The sequence below is a fragment of the Lachnellula hyalina genome, assembly GCF_007821495.1.
Source record: "Lachnellula hyalina strain CBS 185.66 chromosome Unknown contig00059, whole genome shotgun sequence".
NCBI classification, from domain to species: Eukaryota; Fungi; Ascomycota; class Leotiomycetes; order Helotiales; family Lachnaceae; genus Lachnellula; species Lachnellula hyalina.
In genome coordinates, this window is record NW_022157173.1 from 2743 (window position 1) to 24539 (window position 21797).

Here is a 21797-nt window from a genome sequence, read left to right on the forward strand (position 1 = left end):
GCCCCATCTTACTTTACCTGCAAGGCACATCCTACCATGTGAACATTCTTCCTATCTTGCCTTGCATGCTAATCGCCTCCTAGGACGCTAACTATCCTATCCACCCCACCGACTACTCGTACTCGTACTAGTAAATTTAACGAATCACATTAAATAGGTACCTTGTAAGTAGATAGTTTACACTCTACCTCCTAGACTCTTTAATGCGCTCTAGGACTTCTTCTATATCTAGATAGATTCCTAGAGAGTAAGTTTACGCATTCTTTGTTTTTCTTGGAAGAAAGAGTAGACGGGACGGTCTGTATGCTGCTTAGTAAGTAGTATGAGTCGGTACACTAGGTATAGTTGGGGTGGATTAGACACGTGATATAATATAACTTTAAAGCGGGTTTTGGATTTTAGTTTAGGTATGGGAGTTAATTTTGGATAAGTTTTAGTTTATATACGAAGTATGGATCGTGTTTATTGGTGGTTATTTTAAAAGGTAGTAGGTATAGGTATAGTGCAAGTTTGAATGTTTAGTTAATTACTCTTAAAGGACAGACATGTCGTCTAATTTTCAGTTCAAACTTTTTAAGATCACCTCCAAATCCCAGCCTAGCCCGTTTTAAGGCATAGGTAACTGACTCTCTAGAAATGGAAGAAATATCACAAAAATAATAAGGAAAACAGTCTCTTTTTCCCCTCTCCTTCTTCCCCACCTCCTGTTCTCCTCTTGGTCTTTTCTCGGGCATGGGGTGCGAAAAGGAAGCTAAGCGGGAATATGAAGGAAATACTATGGGGTTCTGGAATCGAATCAGGATTTGGGAATGGGGGATTTTTTTTCTGTGTGCGGATTATGGGACTTCATGTGTTGTATATGCATTGCATAGATAGGATGGGTTGTGGATTGGGGGTTGGGAAGGAAGCACGGCTTAGCTGTTCAGCGCTCTGAGCTTGCTATGGTACTGTACATGTCATTATGTATGCTGCCGTGTATATGGAACGGCAAAGGCAGAGATAGGAGCGGAACATCAGATCATGGTGAGTGTTCTCCTAGGAGTAAGACGGGACAGGGCTGAGGAAAGTAAAGTAGTGCCGGAGAGAAACCGAGAGCTGGTAGTTAGAGATACATACATGCGTGCATGCATGCATATGCACGGTACTTGGTAAGCTGGGGACGAACAGTAAGGACATGATCGATCATACGACTTGAGTGATAAACAACGGTATGGAGAGAGGGAAAGGCGGGGGGGGGGGAGGAAATGGGGAGAAGGTATTGCCGGACCAATTAGGCGGTTGCACTTGACTGGACCGTAGAATGCGAATGTTGCGGAGTAAGGTAGGTGATATACGACGTACGTTCTGGTTTTCGATAGTTCCGGGAGAAATGAACGGCTGCTGTTAGAATTTTAGGGCTGCGGCTACGGCATATGCAATTGCCTAGGTAAGGTAAGGTAGGTGGGTAGTCTGACAGGTAAAGTGGAGTTTAGCTAGGAACTAGCCATAGGGAAGATGCTAAGAAGAGACGGAGATTATAGAATGGAGTTACTGTACTAATCATTTATTAGAGGTGCTAGGAGGGTATTATGAGAAGGAATGAGGGAGTAAGTGTAGAGATCTTTAATGGGGGGAGACTTGGCGTGCGGAATTTTCGAGGGGTTCCTTTAAGGGTTTGGTGGTATCTGTTGGCGTTGATGGTTTATTTGGTGTTGAGAAAGTTTCTACTGCAGGTCTTGGAAGATAAAATTTAGAAAAAGCAATTAGGTCGGTGAGGAATATGGACCTGAGGATTAATTGATACATCTCGTGTAAACGTCTCTATATATCCTATCAAATCTTCGTCTGGCGCTAAAAGAGAACCTTTTCGTTGTGAGATGGAAACCATAAAGAGAATTACTTTTTGGGGTGAAGTCTTTATCCTCATACCAAGACGACAAAGACTCGTTTCTTAATCCGTTGTCTAAAGGAGACTAGTCAATCCATATTGAGATATCAATCAAGTCATGCTTGAGAATCTATACCTACACTAAAATACGTAGCGATATATTGTTCAGTATGGACAGTGGGTTAAGATTCGTTGTGTTGGAAGAGGTCAAGCAAGAGAGGAAAATGGCCAATAAGATCATGACGAAGGAACTTTCCCGCGAGAAGATCTGCAAGAAAGAAGCAGTGACCGCGGGAGAACCAGTATTGGAAGGTGCGATTGAAGCTGAGAAATTTGGTGGCTGAGCAGATACACAAGTGATTAAGTGAAGGCTGGAATTTTCGTCGGAGGGGATTTTGGTTGTGACCTCAAGCATCGAATGTCAATTTCTTTCCCTTTGGAGGTGACGAGCAACGAATAACTCCCATCTGTCGCTTCAGCTCCTTTGAATGCAATGTTCCTTCCACATCCGGCATCGCTATTGAAAAGATAATGCGTCGACGATCTTGCTCTCCTATTTTCGATCTTTCCTTTTCGATCTTTCCTCTCTTTAGTATTCCAATATCCGCTGCACCACCAATTCACCCACAACCAACTGTGTTTTCTCCTTGGACTTCTAAACCTCTCGTCTCGACATTCAGAAATCGATCCTCCTTTCCTTCACAGACGACTTTTGGATTGCGTAGATCTATGCGCTATACCGTCTATAGCGCGTGGATGCCTTCAGAAACTCTTTCGCCAGGAGCAAGCCTCTCCTTTATTCATGTGTAGGAATCGGGGCTTCTTGATTGTTCTATTCTATACAGCACTTTGTCATGGAGTCAATGTGTCCTTCTTCGTTAGTACAAGTTCATCACTAGCCCCGATTCTTTCCTCCAAACAGGAACCTCATTCTCCATTCTCCATATACACGTATGTCTCTAACAATTACCTCCGCAGGCTACTTGTCTCCGCTTCTGCTTATCCTCCTCTCTACCGAATCCTTCCCCTCGCCATCTCACCGCATCTCATAACAACACATCGTCTCAAGCCTACAAATACCTCACTTCTCGATCCTCAATCACTGGATACCATACCCGCATAATACGGCCTCCAAGTATATTCACACATACCTATTGCCTTGGATATGTTCACCTCAGCCGCCAAATCAGTGGTCCTCTAGGTAAGAAATTGCAAATTTCATTCGCCAAAACAGTCACACCACCAATGGTTTACGGTCATCAACTTCTTGCTGTCATGAAGTTCAAGTGGCCGTTGTCATTTCTCCTCTTTATTGCCCTTTTCAAAGTCGTAATCTTTGGTCGAAGTCTCGTCCTGCCAATTTATGTGTACGCCAAGTCACAAGAGCATCTCACGTTCGTTCCTGCTGGGATGCCGCGACTGTTGGGGCTGCTTCTGATGCATAGTAGTTGAATAGAAATGTAGCCGTGGTTTTTATCTTGACGACGTGCACGCAAAGCTTTGATATTCTCAAACCTTTTGTTTTGGACAGTTCCTTGTCTTCTGCTATTGATTGTACCTTTTACTTTTAAATAAATACCTCAATCTGATGGCATGTCTGGCTTGAGCAAAGTGAGAGAACTTTTCGCCATTTGATACCCATTACGAAAGGTGTGCTATACATCGGCGAGTGCTCCTTCATCCCAGCACCCAACGGTTCGGCTGGGGCGATTTCTGAATGGGAGAGTGAAACCCAGCTAGGAAGAAATCATTATTGTCATTTTATGTTTTGCTGTCAAGTTCTTCGCTCGGTCGTTGGTTTGATTCATTTGTCTCGGTTATCCAATACACACTGAAGTCATACCTTCCGGCATGGTACGCGGCAGCTTTGTTGGGACTCAGAGAGACTTAGTTACTTAGTGCATATTAGAATGCAGAGAGCAGGTAGCTACATGATCAACTAGACGTAAACATCCTGGCACTAAACCAGCGCGACGCACTTCAAATTTAAATCTTGGTCTTTGAAATCTCATAATTGTCATAAAGCCCTATTTTCTTGCTACCAACCCAAGAACATGGATTAAGGAGTGTGTCATTAGTTGGCAGATTTGAATATAATAAAGTCAAAAGTATGTTCTTGAGAGGTCTTATGATAAGACGCCTGTCATGGTGCTCACTACAGGAAGCCCACCTGTTTTTATTAATTAAAGAGACAGGTGGGAGTGAGCCAAGAGTTCATGATGTTTCTCGCATCCTTTCACCAAATCATCCTCTACGAGTATATCAACTTTGGACGTGAATCATAGAAAGGAACTGTCCCAGATATGGTATTGCACAAATTGGTATAATTTATATGCTCTTTAATATGAGATGACGTTTTATTCACAAAATACCTTAACGAACACTTCTACAGAGCGAAGCGCCATTTTCATATTTTTAAGTTTGTTCTATACACAGAAAGCGTTATAGAAAGTGTTAGTGACTTGATCTAGTACGTTTAAAAGTAATAAGAAATCTAATTATTATTGGGATATACGATCCGCTCTAGGATCCGATCTAGGATCCTCCCTAACCTTTCTACTTATGTGATCTAGCTTATATGATTTAGCATAGCTTAGTTAGCAAAGAGGCATTACCTCTTTATATCTATGATACTACCTAAATGCTAAGCATTATTAACCAGAATCAAGTCTATACTACGTAGTAGAGAAGTGATTACGTTACACGTATCAGCACCTGTGATACCAACAATTATCTTATTGTCCTCAACTTTGTGGAGTGAGAAGTTGCCCCCATTTAAACTCTTTCCATCGTCAAAACAAGTGAAAGCCTTGATGGGAAGAATGAATGCGGTGCTGTTATTTTGGATGTCGAGATAACCTTATGCTTACTTCGAAGTCCTCAACTTAAAGAAAAACCTACAAAATCTAAATGTGCGAGACCTTGATAACTCAGCAGCCCGATGGCAGTCTTTTGAAGTCATGCAATAAAATTTAGCTACGTATTCGGATTTCTTTGAATCTATGTCTTCTAAGTCTCTACTGCTAGCTTTTCCAATCCCCGGTTCACTTCTTATAGGAAGAAAAGCCGTTTTCTTTCAAGTCATGGTCTTATAAAATCAGATTTACATCTACGAGAGTGATAATTTGAATCAGCTCGTTGGGAAAGATAGATTTTAGGAGCGCGACTTTCATATAAGTTCACGAGTCGCGTAGTGCCAAGAATCTTGTATTGATTTCAAGTAGATATCAGTTGGGAAGAGGTCTCGAAAGTCACGAGTTCTTTTTAACTCTACTAACCTAGGCCTTTGCTGTCAACCAGAGAGTTGCTGTAATTTTGCAGTTGTTATGACAACCCCACGCCCCCTAATTATCAGGCGGAGACTTAATTTTCCAGGAAGGCGTTGTCCCTCCAACTTTTTGCTACGCCGAGACGTACTTGACAACTGAGCGCCTTCGCCTGACAATTGAAACATAAGACCAAAAAAAAAAACCATCCTTCTAGGGCGGTCTGACTTAATTTGCGAGTTGTCCTGATCGGTATCTCATCCCCGCAACCCGTGCAATCACGAAGTCAAATCACCTGAAGTTATTAGGATAAATACTTCAAAGGGACTCTTTTGCAAGAAACATTTCAAGTGGCCACTTCGCTTGATTCACCCAAGTTTCTCATGAAAGACGCTCGATGGGAAAGTTTGTTCGCGAAGTCCTAATGAATGACCAGCCATTTTAAGAAATTGACATCTTCACTCGCACTGGTTCGAAAAGAGCGTTCAGCAGTCTCGGTGGGTATAAAACCTTCTCCTCCAACTTCCAACCCTCCAACAACCACGACCATCGACATCACTGACCCATTACCATCACTATCACCACCGCCAATCTCACACTACCCATCCCTTTTCACAACTCCCCCACCATTATCGCACTCTCTTGAATTTTGCTTCTCATACAAGCAAGGTGCGTCTACAAAGATTACTCTTTGCTCTGCATTCCACTATCAATAGCCAAGTGAATACCTTCAAGGAGATAGCAGCGGCTGACTTCGAGTTGCTGCAGTCCTTTCTTTCTTCCTTTCCATCTAAACACACAACACTCACGACAGCTACTTGAAACAATCAATTGCCGTGGCTTTTCTTCGACTTCACTGGCATTGGCTCTCGCTAACGGCCCCCTTCCTCAGGCCGACCAATCGGATCGACGCTGCTGCAAGACACGAAGTACAGGTACGTTATGTTCCCTAAAACGTAATATGATAACATCCTTTTTCCTCTCTTCTATCTGCGATACACATCCTCGACTATGCCTAGCCACTTTAATTAAGTCTGCATTGATTTGCTCTCTCTGTCTCTCTATTTACCGTCGGGCCGGCCACGGGTGCTTGCATCTGATTCGTGGCACAAACGCCCTGGAGAATGGATTTAATCACATTCAACTTCATAAAGATACATAGCATTCCTTCCTCTCACTTGAACAGCCCCAGTCTTATTCACGATGTAGAAATATGCTAATTCACTGAAACAGAAATCACGGAAACAATCGGGACCAAGCAAGCTTTACCCACCATACGCACCTCAATAAACATATCATTACTCCTTTACCATGCATTTTATTCCGCAGACGCCAGTTTATGAAGATGCCAACTCAAGCTCTGACGCGTCAACTATCTATAGCTCCCACAGCTCTCCAGTGAGCAGCCACCAGAATGGCGCTATATCTGAATCTGGCCTTGGCCCTCCTATTTGGAGCAATGGAGAGGACGCTGTGAAGTTGTCAAATGCTACCAGTAAGAAGGCAGTGGCCAGTGAAACCAGTCTTGCGGCTTTGCCGAGTCCGCCATTATCAGACTGTGAGCTGGAGACTGAGATTGCGGACGCAGTCCTTGAAGCCCCGATTACTGTGAATCCGGCCAAGTCAAACTTGGAGACTGATAAGAAGTTAGCCAAAAGGCTAAATCTTGATGCTGACTGGATGGGCACTTCCCAAGTGTATGCCACACAAGCAGCATATACACAAGCATCTGTACGTATCACTCAACTCAAGCTTTAGTTCCAGCTTCAATTCATTATCTCACCCCGTTGCGATGACTGACATATTTAGGGCAATCTCAAACCAGTAAAGAATTGGCGTAAGGCCCTCCTCGACGACCTCACCAGGTCACCATATGACCCATCCATATACGTTGATCTCAGTAGCGTAGATTGCAAACTGGGTTATACAGACATATGTGTCGCAAATGCATATAGGGCCCTTTTGCTTGTACAAGCTGGCTCGGACACCGCCCAGATCACTTCTCTCCCAAGCCTCGCCAATGATGTCCGTACAGCCATCCAATTTAGACTTCGAACCGCATCCAGCTTGATCATTGCGGAAGAGCTCAAGGAGATTAGGCTACAAGCCAGCCAACTTCTTTTGGATGGGTTGAAGGGCTGCAGTGCTTCTTGGGATGGGCTTCAAGAGGCTAAAAAGGCACTGAAGGAGTTCCCTGGCGATCCCGAATTGCTCGAACTTAAGAAGGAGCTGCTAGAAGACTTCAAGACGGCCCACCAAGAGCTCGTTGCAGCGGGTTGTAAACCTAAGAATGTCCGGGAACTGACGAGAAGCGGCAAGATCTTTCAGAAGAGATATCCGTGGGTAGATGAAAGCCTCTTCTGGCGCACACCAGCTCTGGTGAGAGATGTTAATAAGGAGTTTGGTGAGAATGCTCAAGTCAGATCAGTCGTTTGGGGCCCCGAGGGAATCTCCCCGACGAAACGAGTTAAGAGGGAGGGCGAAGATGTCGGACCGCTTGGGATCTTTGCAACCCGTGATATCAAGGAAGATGAGGTTATTCTTGTGGATAGGACCCTCCTTGGTATCTCAGATGCTCGGTCGAACCAACTCGATTGGTGTGATGGCTGCAATGCCTCTCTCCGCATGCCGTATCTCAACCCAAAAGACGTCCATCACCCAGATTGCTGTAAAAGTGTGGCATATTGTAGCCAAGAGTGCCATAATAATGCCATTGATGGGTACCACTCGTTGCTCTGCGGGAAGGAATTTGATTGGGTCTATACATCAAGTTTGATTGGAGCATTGGGGGAAAATGGCGAGTACGGCTCCCGCTGGAGGCCTATCATGTTTAAACGTCTTATAGCCATTGTCCTGAGCGATATGAAATCCTCTTCGTCTGCAATTACTCACCCACTGCAGCACCCCTTAGTCGCAAGAATGGCAGCCAACTACCCACATCCTGATATATTAACACCTGAGTCGGCCCACCACTGGCAGTTCTTCGAAAATGTCGTGGCACCAACGCAAATCCTGCTACAGCTTGGCATTGACGTCTTCTCCTCGCAAATCTTCACCCAGGAGGTCATCCAGACCATTTACTGGCGAGTCGAGAACAACGCAAACATGGCATCCACTGAGCTCACTTACTCCACCCCCGCAGGTCCAGTTCAAGGCGAGAAAGTCAATCAAGTGAACGTGAATCCGAATTATCTGTTCTTCAACCACTCCTGCATGCCTAATGTCACATGGCATGGCGGCGCGGTCCCCGATTCTAACGCAACTGAAATATCTTGGCTGCGCACTGGCACTGCTGAGGGAGAAGTTGAGAAGCCTGGGTCGAGCAGCGTGATCTGCATTGCAGATCGAGATATTAAGAAGGGAGAAGAGTTGAAGATATCTTATGTGGGCGATCCGTTGGGATTGGGAGAGGAAGGTGGCTATTGGGAGGGAGTGAGTAGGGCGGGGAAGAGGGAGTGGATGTTGAAGTGGTTTGATGATGGGTGTGGATGTGAGGTTTGCGAGAAGGAGAATGAGGATGCGAGGAAGAAGGCGGTGGTGGCGGCAGCGGAGGAGAATGTTTGAGGTGGCGTTGGATGAGAGGTGAGGTGTATGATATGGTGTGGTGAAGATGGTGAAGGCGGAGGTTGCGATGATATTTTTACAAACATTTTTCTGTTCTGGAACACATACTCACGGAGTGGTTGGATGACAGCGTTATATTTATGGGATGGGTTGCGATGAGCTTCTTAGATTACCACCAATGATTATCACACAGCAAATGCATGGATTTTACAAACTATACCATAAAGGAAAACCCTTGGGCAGTTGGCACCCTAAACACCAATGAAATGACCCCTTTGCCATTCTCTTTTACACACCAATGATGTCCTTGCCGTTCTCTTTTAAACACCAGACGCTAATACCAACTCCATATCCAACTTGACAGCAACAAACTCCAGCCCTAGAATAGATTCGAGCGTCCATCTCAGATATTGGCAGTCGGCGGGGTAGGGATCGCCTTGCCATTGTGGACAGCAGTTCGAGTTTAGATGGCAGAGACAGGAACGCCATGCGGCCCCACGATCTGCGATGGCTGGGGGAGATATCGCGCCTCCAGCGCCGATGGTTCAGGTGTAGGCGTAGGTGTAGACTGCTCTGGCTCTGGCTCAAAGGTCAAGGTTGAGCCGACGATGACGGGGCCGGGTGCATGCCGAAATGGGGAGGGGGGCGTGCAGATGTCTGGGAAGAGACAGGCTCGGCCGTGAAGGTGAAGGTAGGCCGTTGGTGCATGCCGCTGAGCTCGGTCGGGATGGACAAAGATGTCGGCGCGGGGGAGCCTATGGGTGGGGTTGGGATGATGCGCTCTAGGAGCGCTGGGGCGGCTGTGACATCGACGGGCGAGGGGCCTTTGACGGGTATGGGTGAGAGTGTCTGTCCATGTGGGTGTACGTGCTGACGTCCGACGAGGATGTTGCCGGCGAGCACGGAGTCGATGTTGAGAGCCGCGGCGATGAAGGAGGGCATTGGACGGGGCATGGTGGGTTGGCGGTCTGCGGCTGGGGCAACGGGCGCTGCTTGGACTGCGTGGCAGAAGAGCAGGACCGCGGCGGAGATGAGGGTACACTTCATCTTGATGATGTGTTGTGTTGTATTGGTGGTAGAATTGGAAGAAATATTTCCGTGGAAAAATGTGGGAGAAGAAAGGATTTAATCTTGTGTGTGCAGAGGAGAAAGGTAAAAGTTTGGAAAATTCAGAGGGGAAGAAGGATTTTTATAAGGAGACTTATTGCAACTCTGATTGTGCGGTACTACTGAAAGGCACCAAGAAAAAATAGCAGCAAGTGACAGAATGACAGCTAGCTCAGTAGCACCACTAGGTCCCAAGTTTCGACACTAGCTTACGCAAAGGGTTGGGATTAATAAGTTACATTGGTACTTTTTACATCGGGCCCATCGCAAAGCTCTATAGCAAGCCTTGCTTCTGCAAATCATAGTACACCTTTTCAGGCATGACGTTGCCTTCAGCATCCTCCATCTGAACCACGCTCGTTTCGTCAGTCCGGCCCTTCTTTTTGTCCCGCTGAATCTTCTCCCACAGCTTCTCCGCATCGGCAATATCAGTGATCTCTCTGAATAAAGTCGTGTTCGTGATGCCTAAGCATTTCAGCCCGTAAATGTGACGCGCCTCGTTGAAATGCTTATCAAAAGCTCTTCTTCCCATGTACACGTAATTGCCACAGATCTCGCACCTGAACTCGACACCAAGACCGTGGAGCTTGTACAACCAGAACGGAATAGGCTTCCCGTCCCAAGCTAACGGTAGCTTCAATGGATTGTAAATTTTCTCGTCGCTGTCTGATTCACTACCAGAGTCGCCATCTTCAGGGGCTGCAGCAGAGGTTTCCACAAAAAGTGCGTCCAGTTCCATCTGTCGCTCACGTTCCGTCATACCTTGCTTTCGCTCGACATTGACTTTGGTATCAGCTCTCTCCTGCGACATTGCCGCAGCGAGGCGCTTGACCCTGTACTCTCGTTCCGCGATAGCACGTTCCTTTAGTCGTAATGTCGACGTTCCTCTAGTCGATGATCCGTTGGTATCGGCCCCTGCCTCGGCTTGCCGTGCTGCTCTCGATTCTGCTGCCCGAATGTGCTTCTTTCCCGTCAGATGCGCTTTGTAGACATTTTCGTTCTTGAAATCCTTCTCACAATCCGCGCAATATAAATCTCCACCATTCGAGCCTTCGGAAGGCACCGGTGCTTCTAGTTGCCACCCCTCGACCTCATTGTTATCCCAGGCTTTGCGAAAATCTTCATCGAAACTCTCGAAAACTTTACCGAGATCCTCGAGAGGTCTTGTTCTTCGCATGAAACTCTCCAGGTAATCCGCGAGCCGACCAACAAAACCAAAATACTGATCGGTCATTTTATCCGGTCGCTTGATGTTGCAGCTCGGGGGTCTGAAGGAGTCGAACGTGGAAAGGTATTGGAGGTAAGTGACACGCTTAATTCCAGGTAGATTTAGGTAGAGTTCGTGAACGGTCGTAAGATCGAGGAATTTGCCAAATGCTTCTTCTCCAGTGAACATGTTATCGACTTCTGAAATTGTAGGTTCGCCTTCAACATGAGCTTTCTTTTTGTACGCTCTCTCTAGATTCTCGACAGGTTCATTGGGGTATTTTTGGTGGAATGATTTGATGTCGGATAGCTGATTGTAGAACTCTTTCAGAGGCTCCCCGGTGGATATGGACTGGATCTCCTTACTCCGCGTACCCTCTGCATCATTGTAGATATCGAGTAATCGCTCCGATTGGTTTTGAATGCGGTCGAGGAATCCAGCGATCTGATGGTCTCTGTTTAACCTTTCCCGAGCCTGGTAGGATGTTAGCTGGATATTCTGTGACTGGATAAAACACGCACCTGACGAGGTTCTTCAGCAACACGGTCGCTGATGGCCTGCTCTAGCCTCTCGAGATCCTCGTGGAGGAATCTCTGCTCTTCTAAGATCATGGCGGCAGCTTTCCAGGATCAGTAACAGGTAGGGTTCAATGGCTGTATTATATCTGTCTTGTCCTAGACAGTATGTAGCCGTCTAGGAAAGGGTGCTGTCGTATAGCTGTGAGTGGATGGTGTTCAAGTGTTGATGTTGTGAAGTTTTGAGGCTCTACCACTGTTGCGCCCGCCAATCATTTTTGCCATGCCATGCCTCGCCTTCCTCTTCCCCAGACCACACTAACGCAGCGCTAAAGATTACTTCAGATCTGCCTCGCGCTCGCGACTGCAACGCAAGACAAAAACAAAATCTGCAAAACCATATCAAATTTCTACCATCAACAAATCACACCGCAATTATGGCAGACGGAATTGATCGCAAAGCTGAAGAGCGCATGGAGTTCACCACCTCCAAGGACGTGACCGTGGCTCCCACGTTCCAGGACAGTAAGAATAGCCTCTCCTTGTCTCCCTCGGGCTCAACATCTAGATTTCTTATGATCTCCGGCTCTCTATGCTATGGACTCTTTTCCTTTCTAGTAACGATTCAATCTTCAATGATAATAGATGCTAACTTCTCTACCCTCTAGTGCACTTAAAGGGTAAGGCTTCATGCGCCGATTCCAACTCCAACAAGCTAATAAACCCCAGAAAATCTTCTCCGTGGCATCTATGCATACGGCTATGAATCACCCTCTGCTGTCCAGTCGCGCGCCATCGTGCAAATCTGTAAAGGTCGCGACACCATCGCCCAGGCGCAATCGGGTACTGGTAAGACTGCGACCTTCTCGATCAGTATGCTGCAAGTTATCGACACAGCTGTCCGCGAAACTCAAGCCCTTGTACTTTCCCCTACCCGAGAACTTGCGACCCAGATTCAGTCGGTTGTGATGGCTTTAGGGGATTATATGAATGTCCAATGCCATGCGTGTATTGGAGGCACCAACGTTGGAGAGGATATCCGCAAACTCGAATACGGCCAACACATTGTCTCAGGAACTCCAGGTCGTGTTGCCGATATGATTCGCCGCCGAAACCTTCGAACTCGCAATATTAAGATGCTGGTACTCGATGAGGCTGACGAGCTGCTGAACCGCGGTTTCAGAGAGCAAATCTACGATGTCTACCGATATCTCCCTCCCGCGACCCAAGTAGTCGTTGTTTCCGCTACCCTTCCATACGATGTGCTTGATATGACGACCAAGTTCATGACCGACCCTGTCCGCATTCTGGTCAAGCGTGATGAATTGACCCTAGAAGGTCTCAAGCAATACTTTATTGCGGTTGAAAAGGAGGAATGGAAGTTCGACACTCTCTGCGATCTTTACGATACTCTTACTATCACACAAGCAGTCATTTTCTGCAACACGCGTAGAAAGGTTGATTGGCTGACCGATAAGATGCGAGAGGCCAATTTCACCGTGTCTTCAATGCACGGAGAGATGCCACAGAAGGAGAGAGACAGTATCATGCAAGACTTCCGTCAAGGAAATTCGAGGGTATTGATTTCCACTGATGTCTGGGCTCGTGGTATAGATGTTCAGCAGGTGTCTTTGGTTATCAACTACGACTTGCCAAGTAATCGTGAGAACTATATTCATCGCATTGGTCGAAGTGGTCGCTTTGGACGGAAGGGTGTTGCGATCAATTTCGTGACTAGTGAGGATGTCAGAATTTTGCGCGATATTGAGTGTATGTCCAAGTTTTCGGTACTCAAGTCAAAGCTAACGAGAGATAGTATACTACTCAACTCAGATCGATGAGATGCCAATGAATGTTGCGGATCTTCTTACTTCTTAGGTTGCTGCTTTCGTCGGGTGATTTCTTGGAGCGAACAAAATACAAGTAGAACGTGCAGGTGCGAGGGCACTCCAGGCACACAGTTTAGTGGGAGGAAAGGGCAATGTCCACGAAAGTGGGTACTCTACTCCATGTCTTGCTTCTCTTTGCATTGCTAATAATCACGATTTCTTGTTAGATGCAAATATCAAAATGATTCTCACGTATGTACTTTGCGATGTAGTACAAGCTGGATAGGTAGGAAGTTGTCTTTCCGTTCATTACATCAAGCAACCTAATCACCCTTCCCCCCCCCCCCCTCCTTACCTATCACCATCCACACCTCTGCATATGAGAGTTCCGGCGCCTCAGAAATGATGGTATTGGCTGGTCCGTTATGCAATTTGGCTCAGATATGCACGACATCATTGCTGAAAGTGCGATGAATCTATGATAGGCAAATCTAGCAAATGCCACCCCTTGCCTTTCGATTGTGCCAATCTCAAATTTCGGTTTCGTTGCTCAAAGAGCCATGTTTGCGCTTCTTTGCACAACTGCTGCAGGCTTTTCATAGCTTCTCCATATATAACATCCTCCTTACAAGTCATACTCCTCCTTCAACGGCTTTTTCGGTCAGCGAAAGCAACAAAGAAGGGCCGGCTCCTTTGCTTCTAGAAATCACAGTCAATTTAGTTGACTCCCTTTTTGCCGCTAGGCGGACTGTTCTAGGAATAGCGTCATGCAAGCGAACTCTGGTCAGCAGTCAGCAACTTTGGGTACCTGAGTAAATACAACAGCTTCACTCTTCACCTACTTTTGCACTTAGCTGTTCCTCTCCATTTCCCCGGAAATACCTGCAAAGAACATTAGTTGTGAGATGAGAGCAACATGTCTGCAGAGTTCAGCTACAAAAACTTGACAGCTTCAGACTCGATCAGGCTTCTGCTTCTTCAGCCTCGAGCAGCTTCCAAAGACGACGAAATACATTGTAATCTTCAACACACCACGCTATCTGAGTGTCAAAATGATCTCACATTTCATTACATTGCACTGTCCTATGTCTGGGGTAATGAGGAAGAACAAGGCAGAATATTTGTAGAGGGAGTCGAACGGCACGTGACCGCCAATCTCGTCCGTGCTCTACGTTCTATTCGACACGAGTCAAAAGAGCTTCCTCTTTGGGTGGATGCTGTTTGTATCAACCAGCAGAATGCGAAAGAGCGAAGTCAGCAGGTTCGGTTTATGGGGTCTATCTACGCTGCTGCGAGAAACACTATCATCTATCTCGGAGAATCCGACGAAAATTCGGATCGGGCTATGGAGGCCTTGAAAGATGACTCTTCTCTTGATCCTCTGGACTATGATGAAACCATCAAAAGCTGCATCGTTTCCTCAATCCTCTCTCGGACTTGGTTTACCCGTGTCTGGGTACTGCAGGAGTTGGCACTGTCACAAAACCCAATAATTCAATGCGGTCAATCCCGCGTGAACTGGGGAAGACTCCCAAGCTTTTTGTCTTATATAGACGGATATCTGAATTCGCGGGCAAACATTACCAGTACACCACAGCCACAACTTCCCGAGACCGAGCAACTCATGATGGACATGCAAGAAGCGCGGGAGAAGATTCAAATTGGCAACATCAACAGGAAACTAATTCAAAAGCACCAGACGCTTCTTGATCTAGTGCGTTCACGGAGTGGACTAGGTGCCAAAGATCCTCGAGATATGATATTCGCCCACATCGGAATGGTCAATCATATCAGTGGAGATCAAGTTGACTTTAGAGCAATAAGTCGAGCTTCTACACTTCTGAGCTTGGAAGGTTTGGAACACAAGGATTCGACTTCAAGTCCTTTGCAATCGAATTTAGTGTCAACACAGCAGAGTTCAGCTTCCGTGCGTGCTGTCTCACAGGTTGACTCGAACTGGACAGGACAAGACATTACTATCGACTACGAAAAGACGGTGGCAGAGGTCTACAATGAGTTTGCCCAGAGGGCTATTGAAAACTCAGGGGATCTGTCCATCGCTCATCAGATCCAAACGACCCGTCCACAAGCTCGGTTGCCCGGCCTGGCATCATGGGCACCAGACTGGACATTGCGAGAACAGCAACAAATCGTTCCCATCAGTGGGTTGATACAAGCGCCCCACTTCATACCTAGTGAACACGTGTTTCCTACGTTTGTCCAAGGAAACCCGATCCTTGGTTTACCTGGGTACCCCTTGTCTCGTATCCGAAGTACCAGTCAGGTGATAGATCTACACAACTGGGACTATACGCCAGATAATGACCCTGATAAGGGACGCCCAAATATACCTACATATACTGGGCTAATTACAGAGAAGCATATTTTATTATACCGAGCGATTTACGGGCGAATGCGGCAAAAGCTAGGGCATGGAGTCCTGCTCCCTTTAGTTGAACGGAACATGCGTGACTACTACGCCAATATGAGTGGCCTTTTGAAAGAGAACATCTTATGGGCTCTGGGGGTTTCAGATGCTGGGTCTATAAATACTCGGACAATCGCGGACTATTTAGTGAGATCCACTAGAATACAGGGCGAGAGGAGTATCATCGAAGGTCGTCGTGTAGCTTTGTTGGAGAATAGCTTGAATGCATTAGTACCAGCATGCGCTGAAAAAGGAGATCATTTGTTTCTAAGCAACTCACATCCAGCCCTTATTATTCTTCGAGGATACAAAGGCACCGTCGACCTGTCTGTGGAATCTAGCTTAAGGTCTCCTATCGAGATTCATTTGAAGTCACGGCCAAGCTTTGGCCGTCCGCCGTTGCGACTGCCGCCAACAGCTCGATTGCCCGTTCGCCATTATACCTTCATTGGAGATGGTTTTGACAACAGGAGAGACCACCGTAGTATAGAAGATACAGGGCCGAGGGATTATCACATTGTTGCGCTCCATTGAGACTCTCGAGGAACACGCATGAATTTTAGGTCCATAGATCTAACCTTGCCTGAAGCTAAATCTTCTCAATTTGCACTTGAATGCTGAAATTTCCACCCCTCCAGAGCGCCAGAGCGTCTTATTTCCCCCTTTTCCCCCAAAACAAAACTGTAACAAACTCGAATCATCTACAACGAATAATATCTCAAGTTAGTAATCTAGTCTTGAAATTCAACCCTAGCACAGTAGCACTCACTCATAAAACACCGACCGACCTTATTACCCCCAGCATCCCACACGAATTCCCATAATCCCCTGAGGCTTGAGTGATAGATCCCACCCTGCCTGCTATGACAAAGGAAAAAGGGTATTCCGTAGTCAATCGATCCTCGAGCGGAGCTGAGCTGAAAGTCCAAAGCCATACAGTAAAGCTCGTCTCGCCACGAAATTAGAACATGCCGCTGGCTTGTCATCACTCCGTATGCATAAACGCTCTACATTTTGCTTGGCTGAACTAGTTGATGCGCATGTATAAGGTGTTGCTTGGAAGGTAGGTAGATTTGAGCGATTGAGCTGGTAAATAGCATGGAACTGTTAGTTGCATGATTAAGGGAGAGTATCAGAATAGAAATAGACAGGAAAGAAGTTGTTGGATCTCATGGGGTGAGATGGTGGAAGGTGTGAGCGGGGTTTATATCCCCATTAGGTGGACTTTGTGTAACAATTGAATATGAAGATTTGTATATTGGGTTTACATGATATGTGGAGTATTAATCTTTCTATATATAATATAATATATAATAACACATCTCGCCCTCTTAAATTCACTTCTTACCATATACATCTTTTCATGGATACGGGATGGTCAATCCAATTTATCCGTGAAGCTGTATTTGTCCCCGAAACGGCGATTGAGGGCAATTGGCCTTGGGATACGCAGATGGTTCTTGGGGACCGTTTTATGTTGATAGGATAGGCACCAATCTCGACTCCTCTGAGGGACAGAGGGAGGGAGTCTGTCCTGCCCGTCTAGAAAAGGCTTTACATGGGACCCATTTGCCGCTTCTCCGGTGGCGATACCTGGCTCTAGCCTTGAGGACGTTATACTTGGTATGTTCACCAGAAGGCATCGATTTGTTGGTAAAATGGGGCTTTCTTTAGAGCTGTGTTATGTTGCAGTTCTCCTCTACGTACCTTTTGGTATACTGAAAAGTGTTCCAGCGGTGTGGGAATTATTGATCCCAGTCCGGTATATCTGCGAGCTCTCTCGAATGGTGCTCTAAACTTCCCTACCCCAACACAATCCTCTTCATCGGGGCTTATCCTGGGTATTCATTATTTTTGTCGCGTGAGTCTATCGCATGCAAACTATTGCCCCATTCCAACTCATCATTCGCCGTAGTTTCCTAAACTAACCGCAGAATCAGATGCTTCTGGAATCGATCCAGGTTTCCGGCCATAGCATACAATGCTATACATCGAGACAAATCAGTATGTGGTCTCGCGTTTTGAAGAACCGAACCGTCCGATATGTTGAAGCGAAAGGATACTCACAATTCATAGTAGGTGTGATATCTCAAATCCCGCACGTCGTTCCTCATCTTCACCAAAAACATTTCTGTTTGCGTTTGCGTCCAGCCATACGCCCTGGAAAAGGCTCTTAGGCTGAATGCCGATGCTCCTTGAAGCAGACTTTGCATTTCAAGAGCACCTAACATCTTTGTCCTTTTATCTTTGGGCCACGACGATGTGGGCACCTTATAGCGCACTTCCGTCACGTCCTCGAACCCGGCATTCTCCATGTACTTTTTGTAATTCTTTGGTTCTCGGAGCGACCAGCCGGCAATTTCAGAGGCGTCACAGATTTTGTCGCTGAATTCTCGGACACCTTGATCGGCGGGTGTGCTGTCATCGTCGCAATGTGCTTCTGGAAGGAGGCATTGTAGTTCGGTATAGCCACCAGGGGTTGTGCTCCTACGTGCAGATGGTTCAGCATAGGAATACCAAATGATATACAGCATGGAAAGAGGGGGGGGATATACTCATAGCATGAGTTGATGAGATTTTGCCAGTCAAGAATCGAGAAGAGAAAGTCGCGGGCGTGGATGAAGTCAAATGTGCGCCCGTACGTCCACGGTTCTTCTACATCGTCAATCTCGAAGCGGCAATTGGAAGGAACCCTGCGCACCATCAGCAGAGCCATGCAGCGGGCGGATATATATTTACCATTGCGGTTGAATAGGTGCCAGGTCTACTCCTAGCACTTCTGCTGATGTATAGGCATCTGCCATGTCTATCGCCCAGATGCCTTTCAAGTCGAACCATCAACGCCTGAGTGTCTTGAGGATATCGACGTAGGCTTACCACTGCCTGTACCAAGGTCCAATATTCGCTGTGGGTTCGGCTGAATTGGAGCCAGGAACAACTTTTCGCCCAGCAGCATTGTGTACAGTCGATGTTTCAGGTCGATTCGGTCCAGTTCCTCCTCGTCAATCGGCATGCCATACTCTGCCAAATATTAGTCTCTGCCAGCTGTAAATGTAGATGCGCGCATGCGCGACAGAGGTGCTCTTGCCTGCTTTCCCATATGACGCATATCTTCTTCCATACTCATCAACGCCTTGCACCAGGCTTGAGGAAATCGATGCCGTGGAGCTTTCGCTATGCGGGTAAATGCACTGTCAGCTGCAGGAACACGTTCCACGATATGGTGGGCCGGGTTGGTGGGACATACGCTGAGCCAAAGTCCGCGCCTTCATCGTCAAACTATGCTGTTGTTAACATATATATACCCTCCCTCCCATGCGGCTTTTTGCCCAGCTTACATCAAAGTCATCCGGTTCGATATTGTTCGCTGCCATCGTACGTATAGACTGTAGAATCGGGAGTATGTCTGTGGAACGGTCTGACAACTTCGGCGTAGAAGAGAGGGGGTTACTCGACGATCAGCGCAATAATTGCTCCCTCTACATTGTTGAGTGGCATCGCATCATATTTGCGGCACGGTCCGTACTCGTACAGTACCCCTCCCCTACAGTGTACCCCGCATCGATGATCCTCGTCGTGGGGGATGTTGAGTATTTCACTTTCCAGTCAATATTATTGGAGTCATGCTTCTCGATAAGTATACCATAACCTCCTTCTACTTTTCTCAATTGCTTTTTCTATGGTGAGGGCCCACCACTGAAACTTAAATACCTATTTCCGTACTGTACTGGTTTAAGTAAGAGCCACCAGAGCCATCATCCCACTTACGGAGCACGGACGTACACTTAGGTACTTCGCGGGAATATCGTAGCTTGTTCTGGCTCGTTCATGCAAGAAATCAGTCTACTATAACCTCTTCAAGTCTTCAATTGATTCCTCAAAACCATGTCCCCTAACGCAAATCTCGTGGCCTCGATTGAGGCCCTGCTCGCGGCAGCAAAGGGGTACAATATCGACAAACCTGACCATGTTGCACGCGTCAATATGCTTGGACAGCTGGAAGCATTGCATTACCAATTGGAGGATCCCACAGAGGCCATGTTCAGACAGCTCACTAATGTAAGAGACATCTGCCGCCGAGAAGCTTCTGCGCCCTAAATCGGCCATCAAAGCTCACAATGGTAGTACTCAGAGACGTCTGCCGTCCGCACTTTGCGCCAAATGAATGTCTTGGAGAAGATACCACGTGAGGGTAGTATCAGTTCAAAACAACTCGCTGCTAATACCGGAACAAATGAAGAAGTTCTGAGTATGTTGCTCTCCTTGTCGACAGCTGAAATTTCAATCTCGTCAGGTTGAGCTAATCATCGACATTATCAGCTCGATTGATTAGAGTTCTCACCTCGACTGGCGTTCTGAAAGCACTCGGTGGTGATGTATATGCGCATACTTCTCGCTCTCTAGCCTTTCTCGATACTGCCGAGGTAGAGTTCTGGGATCTCTGGCAAGTACACGTTCCTAAATCAGGATCTAGAGTCTTGAAAGATAACGAGTTTCAGCGTCGACGAGATTGCACCCATAGCATATAAAATGCCTGAGTACGTAGCAACTCACGAGCCCGGATCGATCTTCAACCCCAGGCAATCGCCATTTTCGTGGGGCAATGATGCAGAAGGGAAGACATTTTACGAATTCCTACTCGATCATCCAGACCGGTTGAAGAGATTCAACACCGCCATGACAACGCAGGAAAGCGCTTTGCCTGTCCTAGGAATGTTTCCTTTTACCTCACTCCTCAAAGCCGATGCGGATCCTTCTAGAGCTTTTATCGTCGATGTGGCTGGTGGAAGAGGCCAGAGTCTACTGCAGATCAAGCAAGAGATCGAGGCTGCTGGTGGAGACATGGGTAAGGGAAAAGTCATCCTACAAGATCGCAAGGCGGTTCTAGATGCCGTACCTGATGAGCAGATACCTGGGGTGGAGAAGATGGTCATTGACTTTTTCCAATCACAACCTGTAAAGAGTAAGCTCATTTCTACCTATCTTTTCAGGACTTTGTTGTCTTCCACTTGGTGCCAAGCGGCTTTTGATTACTGACGTATTGATTTACAACGATGACCTCCGCCCAAATATTGGGCTTTTCAGCGGCATTGGTACGTTAATTCTGCAATCATTACTTACCATCACCCAGACGCACAAATCTACTACCTCCGCCGAATCATGCATAACTGGCAAGACGCCGAGTGTCGCAAAATCCTGCAAAACATCGCGGCAGCAATGGCGCCCGACTCGAGACTTCTGATTGGCGAGATGGTAGTGCCCGACGTGCCTGAAGGCGTCGACAAGACTGTGTATTGGATGGATCTCTGCATGCTCATCATAGGCGGGAAAGAACGCTCCGAAAGGGAATTCTCGACTTTGCTTGATTCTGCTGGTTTGAAGCTGGTCAAGATCTGGAGGAATAAGCTGGGGAGTCAGACTGTGATCGAGTGTCATTTGAAATAGACGATTAATCAAACTTGCTTTCGGAATTTAGCTCGTTTGATTGGTTGTTTGTCGAATCATTATTATAAATACCTACTTGTTTGTACAGTCACGATGTACAGTATCTATCTGGCGTCGCTGCGTTAAAGAGGGTGTAAGCGAGCGAAAAAAGGGGGAGGCGAAACCTTTAACCCTCTATCCCTCAGCGAACTATTCTTTTTTGAAACGAAGGTCCCCCAGACATCTTGGGAAAGAACACGAGAGTATTCCTGCGTGCACCATTCCTCATAATATCAATAGTTGTTATAGCCTTGGAATGCTGGAACACTTTGACTATTTCCTACTCTACAAAGCTAAGATGTCGAACTACTCTCGCCATTTAGGTATAGTACTATATTGCATTGCACCAAATCTCAAACTGCAAATTTTTCATCAGATTAAACGTTTTAAGATACAGTATAATGACGTCTTTTTGCATTCAACCTCTATTGTTTAGGGTCACGTCCCTCTTTTCTCCATAGCGGGACTTTGAAAATTACTCGAAGCTTTCGACCCAAGAGTCCTCCTGCCACAGCGGCTGCAAGTTTTAT

At 46.5% G+C, this 21797-nt stretch overlaps 7 protein-coding genes across 7 annotated transcripts; 4 read left to right on the forward strand and 3 right to left on the reverse strand.

Annotated features, from left to right (window-relative positions):
- Nucleotides 1-6444: 6444 nt before the first annotated feature.
- Nucleotides 6445-8697, forward strand: LHYA1_G004828 (uncharacterized protein; the record flags this gene model as incomplete). The annotated part of the gene is made up of 2 exons (XM_031149783.1): nt 6445-6864; nt 6964-8697. 2 exons carry the CDS (start codon nt 6445-6447, stop codon nt 8695-8697), a joined length of 2154 nt encoding a protein of 717 aa, XP_031005672.1.
- Nucleotides 8698-10078: 1381 nt separating this feature from the next.
- Nucleotides 10079-11622, reverse strand: sap61 (Pre-mRNA-splicing factor; the record flags this gene model as incomplete). Its single annotated transcript, XM_031149784.1, has 2 exons — nt 10079-11485; nt 11533-11622. The coding sequence occupies 2 exons, from the start codon at nt 11620-11622 to the stop codon at nt 10079-10081; spliced, it is 1497 nt and encodes a 498-aa protein (XP_031005673.1).
- Nucleotides 11623-11963: 341 nt separating this feature from the next.
- fal1 (ATP-dependent RNA helicase) lies at nt 11964-13404 on the forward strand (the record flags this gene model as incomplete). The annotated part of the gene is made up of 3 exons (XM_031149785.1): nt 11964-12051; nt 12256-13296; nt 13343-13404. The coding sequence occupies 3 exons, from the start codon at nt 11964-11966 to the stop codon at nt 13402-13404; spliced, it is 1191 nt and encodes a 396-aa protein (XP_031005700.1).
- Nucleotides 13405-14271: 867 nt separating this feature from the next.
- het-6_2 (Heterokaryon incompatibility protein 6,OR allele) lies at nt 14272-16317 on the forward strand (the record flags this gene model as incomplete). The annotated part of the gene is made up of 2 exons (XM_031149786.1): nt 14272-15930; nt 15952-16317. 2 exons carry the CDS (start codon nt 14272-14274, stop codon nt 16315-16317), a joined length of 2025 nt encoding a protein of 674 aa, XP_031005699.1.
- Nucleotides 16318-17846: 1529 nt separating this feature from the next.
- tdiE_4 (putative methyltransferase) lies at nt 17847-18587 on the reverse strand (the record flags this gene model as incomplete). Its single annotated transcript, XM_031149787.1, has 2 exons — nt 17847-18270; nt 18523-18587. The coding sequence occupies 2 exons, from the start codon at nt 18585-18587 to the stop codon at nt 17847-17849; spliced, it is 489 nt and encodes a 162-aa protein (XP_031005702.1).
- A 198-nt stretch (nt 18588-18785) lies between these two features.
- Nucleotides 18786-19157, reverse strand: LHYA1_G004833 (uncharacterized protein; the record flags this gene model as incomplete). The annotated part of the gene is made up of 3 exons (XM_031149788.1): nt 18786-18957; nt 19031-19062; nt 19122-19157. The coding sequence occupies 3 exons, from the start codon at nt 19155-19157 to the stop codon at nt 18786-18788; spliced, it is 240 nt and encodes a 79-aa protein (XP_031005701.1).
- A 511-nt stretch (nt 19158-19668) lies between these two features.
- hpm5_1 (O-methyltransferase) lies at nt 19669-21228 on the forward strand (the record flags this gene model as incomplete). Its single annotated transcript, XM_031149789.1, has 5 exons — nt 19669-19842; nt 19909-20032; nt 20104-20207; nt 20269-20746; nt 20915-21228. 5 exons carry the CDS (start codon nt 19669-19671, stop codon nt 21226-21228), a joined length of 1194 nt encoding a protein of 397 aa, XP_031005696.1.
- Nucleotides 21229-21797: the final 569 nt, after the last annotated feature.